Below are 6,934 nucleotides of genomic sequence, written 5' to 3'. Positions count from 1 at the left end.
AATGCACAAAATTTCTAGGTCATCACATGACCTGTATTTCTGGGAATGCAGAAAGTTTGTTTGGAAAAGAGCCTTCAAAGCTGCTGTTTCTTGGTCCAGTTGTTGTGCGTTACAGATCTTTCTCTTTCTTTGGTTAGGCTGTGCGTTGCCTGTGCCTGGTGACGGGGACTGTATCTGCAATGGCCTGACCCACTCGTGTACCTGTCATGGCAGATAACGGCACAGTTGGTAGATCTTGCTGGAAGAGGGTGGCTGAAAGGAGCAGAGGGATTAATTCTGCCCACAGGGCAGCTGCTGTAAAATTGACTAGAAGATGTAGACTGTAATTTTGTTTTTAATCAACAGAGAAATGTGAGCTGGCATGTGGGGGTGGTGAGCTTCCTTGAAGGACTATGGAGAGATGGTGTATGCGAATGTGAACTAAGGATTCCTGGTAGGGTGAGGGGATGCCCTCACTAGGCTGCGCTGGGGGGATGCTTTGTCTCTGCCTGGACACCCTTGGGGGCTCGTCAGCTTGTGAATCCTCCGTGACAGACATCGCCTGGGTGGTTCCTCAGTCTTGGAGCTGAGCTTGGTGCTTTCCTGCCTTATTTTCTGTGTGGTAACATGTGGTCTGGTTTTCTTCCTTCCATAATTTTGACCCAGCAAGGAAACGCCAGGAGCTGGGTGTATCTCAGCGGAAGCTTATGAAGTGCTTTGATCCTGTGTTCAAAAAGAAGGTGTGGAGGACGGGCACAGCCCTCTGCGTAGGAGGGGAGGAGGGAGGCTAAAGGGCTAGAAACTGAGCGCGGCGACGCTTCGGTGCCGCCATGGGTATGTCGTAGGGTGCGGGTTAAAGAGGTAAGCTGTCTCGGAGCGCAGCTTTCTCCGGGGGCGGGTGAGGCCGCCTGCGCCCTTGGCACAGCAGTCCGCGCAGCCGCTGCCCGCAGACTACACCCCCCAGCCTGCACCGCGGCTCGCCGCCAGCACCGCGCCGCGCTATTGGCCGTCCCGGAACCGGCTGCCAATGGGGCGCCGGTATGTTAGCAGGCGGCGGAAGCGGAGAGGCGCTTTTCGCAGCAGCAGCCCTGTGTGAGTGGGGGGCGCGGCGGGAAGAGGCGTCGCGAGCGCCCGCCCCGCCGGCATGGGGGGCAGCGAGAGCAGCCACGGTGGCAGGAAGGTCTCCTTCGGGCTAGATGAGCGGGAGCAAGTCCGGGTGCTGCAGGGCATCAGGGTGAGGCGGCCCGCGGGTGTTGCGGGGCTGGGTGATGGAGGCAGGGAGGCTGCGGGGGACGGGCGTGGAGGGCAGGGACCCGGGCTGAGGAAGGCCCTGCCGGAGCGGTAGGGTAGGGCAGGGAGGTCAGGGGAGTGTGGTACAGGGCTGGACGGGTCAGGGGGGAAAACTGGAAGGCTGAAAGAGTAGGGGGTTGGAGAGGCGATGGGATGACTGGAGAGTGGTGGGAAAGAGGGCTGAGTGCCTGAGCGTGGCTTTTCTTGAGCGGTGACACACCAGCCCTTTATCTCCCCTTCCAAACTCTGCTCTCAACCCTCTTTCCTTCCTCACTGCTTAATGACCCCATCTTGCCCCTGCCTTGTGCTTTGCAAGCAGTTTGATGCTGAAGGCACTGCCTGGCTCTGAGGGCATCCGGGTGGAGACACCTTTGCCCTTATTAATGATAACAAGAGCCTTGGCAAAGCACCGCTGTCTGAACATGCAGGGAGATTGTGGGGATTAGAGAGGATTAGGGGTGTATCTAGGAGAGGCAGTGGGAAGCTGCTTCTTGAACTTTGATCGGATGTGTATGTGTTGTGAAAACAACCCTGGAGAGTGGTGGTAGTATCATTAGGGAACTTTTTTTTTTTTTCCCCCCCCATCAAGATTTCTCTCCCTATTTTTCATTGGTTATTTAAGTTTTGGGGTTTGTTTTTTTTTATTACTGCCATGATTTTCATTTCTTTTGCTTCTTCGTACTTTTATCTGTTTTTTCCCTAAGATTTGTCTGAAATGAGTTTGCAGAATGTGTTTTGCTGTGTTTAGTTATTTTTCATCCCATTTTGACTAATCACTTGACAAAAGTTAACTAAGATTGTGCCGATCTCCTTTTTAAAGTGTTTGGTGGTGGTAAAGTTGTTCTTGCCTGATTTCTTTTTCCAGGATATAGGCAGGCACCCCTTGAGGCTTCACCCTCACCTACCATAGATGTAATTTGTTCTGGTGCTTTAATTTAGGTAGCTCCTCCATCAACTAGATGCTGTCAGCTAGATGCTGATGGAACGAGAGAAAAGTGTGGGTTCATTGTTACTGGTCTGTTTATGACTTCTGGCAGCTCAAGATGAAGATGTATCTCATGATAGCTCATTAGGTTAAATGAGCTGTGGTCTTTGTAGACCTTTCTATTTGACTTCCTGAAGTAAAAGTTTTTCTCTTCCTTTTTTTTCTGTTTGCTTGTTGAAAACAAAATAATCATTCTCTGTTCTTAGTACCAAGGACATTATTTGTTTTGGTTTTTTTTCCCTTAATTAAGTCTGGCTTTTCACAGGTTTGTGTTTTTAAAAACTAGTTCCCACAAACAGGAATTTGGCATGATATCAGTGTATAATGAAGATGTTAAAAATACTGTTAAATTGGGTAGAAGTGGAATAGCTGAAAATGCATCTTCTACTGATGTAGACCAGCCTAGGTGGGGAAACTGCCTCATTTCATTTTGTTCTGGAGCCAGAACAGTCAGCACAGAACCTCTGACCTTGGGAGGAGGAAAGGGTCAATCTTGCCTGTGCTGTGAGAAGCCCCTTGGACTGAATTGCCAGAAAACTTCAAGTTAACTTCTCTTTTCCATGGGTTTGGACCCAAGTAAGGGAGTGAGAATGAAGTCAAGATTGCAAAAATGTTTGCAGCCTTATGCGAACGGGTGAGCTGTGCAGCTGTCCTCTGCTAAATCGTTTGTAGTACTTCTGCTGTGCTGAGCTGGGTTAGCAAGCATGGGGGAAGAAGAATAAGGATGGATGGACGGACTTACGGCCTGCTTAGTTTCTTTCCTTCCACTTTTGATAAATGTGTCCCTACTCAAGGGATTGGCTTGTTTAGCAGTGCTCTCCACCTTTGTCAGTATTTGTGGAAGATTAATTGTCGTTGTTTAGTGAAGCCGTTAGGGTCAGCAGGTTGGACCTTTTATCACTTACTGATAGGGTATGTTTTTTTTTTAAATGTAAACTCAGTATACAGATGTTGACCAGCTGCATTCGAAGGACTGTGGTGTTGAAATGAGGTAATTGGCAATACTTTTGCAGTAGCTTGGAAACTAGCAAATGGGGAGCTTTTATAGTGAAGTATATATACATTAAGAGTTGATTTGGTTAACTTCTTTCCTGTGTACACATGTTTCAGCTCTCTGAAGATGTAGTGAACAGAATGAAAGAATCTTCTCAAAGTAAAAGGGACAACCAGAGATCATCCCATTCATCCAATGGCACAGCTCCATCTTCACCAGCTGCAGAAGGGAAACCCAAATCTCCTACAGGTACTGTCAGTCCTATCAGGTCTATTGACTGTTTTGACACACTTCCCAGTAGCGCTGCCACTGAATGTTATGTTTTATGCCTGTGTTTTTCAAGACTATCTTGTTGTGAGAGGAGCTCTTTCATTAGCCTGTAACACTTTTATGTATGTAGATATTGGCATCATTGGATGCCTTGGATGTTACAGTCCTGTGATGTCACCTTTATGTTTCTGAAAGGTAGCTGTTTCATCTGGCAGTTGTAGCAGTTGAAATGCTATGGTTCTGGTTCTGTCACTGTGTGACCTTAAGTAAGACAGCTTGTTTTTCTAGGTCCTTTCCTTCACCATCTTTGGACTACCACCCTTCTCAGATACTTCAATGGACTTGTATCACTTTGTGAACGTTTCTAGGATTTCAAATGAACATATAATAAGCCAGGCAGAAATTTTTTATTTTATTTTCAATTCCTGGCAAGCTGCCCTGTTACTCCCTGTGCATGCAAAGGGGGCATATTGTGGATAGGGAGAGGATATACTGCTTTTTGTTCTTTGGAAATAAGCTCACAGGGAAGGATAGACTGACTAAGCACAGCTTGCCTAGAGGATGATGACAACTTCGTTTCTGAACTTGCCTTTCTTTACAGGTCAGAAAACTATTTGATTTCTTTTGGTTCTCAAATACACTTTGTTGATATATGTTATCAGTGTGGATTTGTTCAAGGCATCCAGACTAACAGGAATTTAGGGAACCAGGCCTTTGCTTTTAGAGATTTGTTTGCTGTTAGCCTACATTTTTCCTGAAAGTGAATTCAGCCTTATGGATGGCCTGAACTCCATCAAATAATTTCACCTCCACTTGTGGGATCCCATGTAATTACAAGGAAAGCAGGAGGTCAAGGGGAACTTAATGGAACTAGGGGAAGGAAATGGAAAGTGGGTCTAAAACCATGCTGATGTTTTAGTATAAACCAGGGTTTGAGGAGTTAACATCCTTACCTAGAAGTTTCTGTAGCGTGCCTTGTTGAAGACGATGCTGTCAGTGTCTCTCTGTTTCATGAATTCAAACTCTGTCCATCAAACTTAAATTCTCTTGAGACTTTTCAAGGTGTATTGTTTTTTTTTTTTTTCTCTTGATGGAATAACACTCACATATGAAATTCTCCTTTTCTCAAATAATTTATGGTGTCGTGAAGGACTATGTTTTGTACTATAGTTGTTATAGATTTTTTTTTTATTCTTTCTAGGAATCCAGCCACCAATGGCAAGTGACTCTGGTCAGAAGTCTTCTGCTGCAGAGCAGGAACTGTACAGGAGGTGAGGTGAAGTTCTGGAAAAAGACAATAGTTTATCTCTCTTTGGAATATATATATATATATATGCTTTACTTGACTCCAAGCTCAATGACTATATGTTTTAAAGCCTGAGAATCCCCTTTGAAGCCTTTTTCAGTTGTTAAGGGCCATGGAACACGTTTTTTTAAGGACATCTGTCCCTTAGCCAAAAGGAGCAGTCAGGGGAGCTGTGGGCATTGGAGTGGTGTTTGCAGAAACGGGGAGGACAAGTGTAATGAGTTGGTAACTACAGAAAACTTGTGTGTGATGTGCATTGCAAGACCAATAGAGCATAAACTTGAGTCCAGTTGCCTTTTCTGGGACAAGTGAAGGAGTCTGTGTTTGATACTTCCCTTAGGGATTTTGGAATCTCAAACGTGTTGATAGGTTTAATTCAGTTTATACCTAAAATAATCAAATGTGTCATGTATCTGATTCCATTTCTCTTCCTTTTCCTAGGCTGGACATAATGCCTGTCAGCCAGCAGTAGTGTTACGAATTTTTCATCCAAGGGTATTTCAATCTAATAAGATAGAAATATCTGTAAAGATAGGGGTAAGGATGAGGGGGAAAAAAATGCAGAAAAAAAATTGTTGTCTTCTCTCACAGAACTATAGCAGTCTTCTAGTTCTTGGCATTGCAGGGCAGTGAGAGCTTCAGATCTGTGTAACTCAGTATCTTTCTGTTACAAAACTGCTGGCTTGGTCTGTCTGTGCATTCTTAAAGATGCTGTAAAGATTGGTCTTTCCCTATTCTTTCTTTTGCTGCTCTGATGGTGTCTTTGCTGTGCTTATAGCCTAGGTAACAATGAAGTCAGTCTCTGCATGCATGGTGTTTTTTGAGTATTGCAACTGACCAAAACCTGTTAAAACCCTGTTGCATCAATCATGCTGTCCTTGCGAAAGTCGGAGATGCCACCAAGGAAAGTCTCTGGAAAGCTAGTTTACTTTCTTGGGGACTGTGGAAGCAAAACTGTTGGCAGTTTTCAGTGCTGAGCTACTGAACTGCATCCCAAATACCTGATCTGGGAAAGGAGTGGTAGGGACAGAAATGCAGTGGAACTGTAGGCAGGGAAGACAAGAAAGGGAGGAGCAGCTTGTATGTGTGTGGCTCAACTGTGGAACCAGACCAGGCCTGGGTGGGCTGAAATGTGCCTGAGAAAGTTAGTGGATGACACCAAACTGAAGGAGTGGTCACTGTGCCGGAGGGCAGCACTGCCACTCAGCGGGACCTTGGCAAGCTAGAGGCACGGGAGAGGAGAGCCTGAGGGAACTGCATTGCCTGGCAAAGAAGGGGGATCTAATTATTGTTTTCAACTTCCTAAAATAGCGACAGTGTCAGACTGTTTTCAGAGGTGCACACTGAAAGGACAAGAGGCAAGGAACACAGATCACAGCAAGGAAATTCAGCCTGGGTGTTGGGGGTCGAGGAGGAAACCCCAGTCGGTGAGTGCAGTGAAGCACTGGAACAGGTTGCACCAAAAGGATATAGAATATCCACCCTTGGAGACAGAAGTTGAGTGGAGAAGGCCCTGAGTGACCTGAATCTAACCTTGAATTTAGTTCTGTTTTGTGCAGGAGACTGGAATAGATAACCTTCAAAGGTCCTGTCTAACCTGATTTATTCTGTGATTCACTTAGTGGTAATCTCTCTTTGCTTGCATGTGGAATTTCCAAGGCTTGAGTTGGACAAAATTTCCGTCATGGTAGTCTGAGATTCAGGTGTCCAGGCTATGGAAGTGACAAGGCTATTTCTTTCAGTGCTGTTGCTGCATGCATTTTATGTGATTTTCTTTGCCTTGTAGAGCAGAAAAGCATCATTGTCAGGCTAACTCCTTTTATTGTTGTATGTCGCGTCATCTTTTCCAAAGCAGTATTTATTTAACTATCTAACAACTTTCTATTCTCACTGTTTTCAGGTGATAATGAAGTAGAGCTAAATATAACTGAAGTATAAGCTTATGTGGTCTATTGTTATTGCCAGAGCTGTACCTCACTGAAGTTGCAGGTCATGTTTAAAGTTTGTTGGACTCTTGAATTCCTGCCGATAACAGAGGGGCTGCAAGCAGAGTTTGTGTCAAATAGATTACAGATTTTTATTTTGGCTCTAGGCAGGGGTAGTCCATGCT

At 45.3% G+C, this 6,934-nt stretch overlaps 1 protein-coding gene across 1 annotated transcript in view; it reads left to right on the top strand.

The window, feature by feature from the left end:
- Positions 1–1,123: 1,123 nt before the first annotated feature.
- CHCHD6 (coiled-coil-helix-coiled-coil-helix domain containing 6) overlaps positions 1,124–6,934 on the top strand; it is a gene marked incomplete at both ends in the record, with an annotated part of 132,883 nt that continues 127,072 nt past the window's right edge. The window contains 3 exons of the mRNA XM_082004595.1: positions 1,124–1,213; positions 3,365–3,497; positions 4,720–4,789. Coding sequence (XP_081860721.1) covers positions 1,124–1,213; positions 3,365–3,497; positions 4,720–4,789 — 293 coding nt within the window. The remainder of the gene's footprint in view (positions 1,214–3,364; positions 3,498–4,719; positions 4,790–6,934) is intronic.

The sequence above is a fragment of the Phaethon aethereus genome (genome assembly GCF_964289735.1).
Source record: "Phaethon aethereus genome assembly, chromosome: 11".
NCBI lineage: Eukaryota > Metazoa > Chordata > Aves > Phaethontiformes > Phaethontidae > Phaethon > Phaethon aethereus.
Note: the sequence above shows the minus strand (reverse complement) of the source record. Positions and strands in the feature narration are given on the sequence as shown.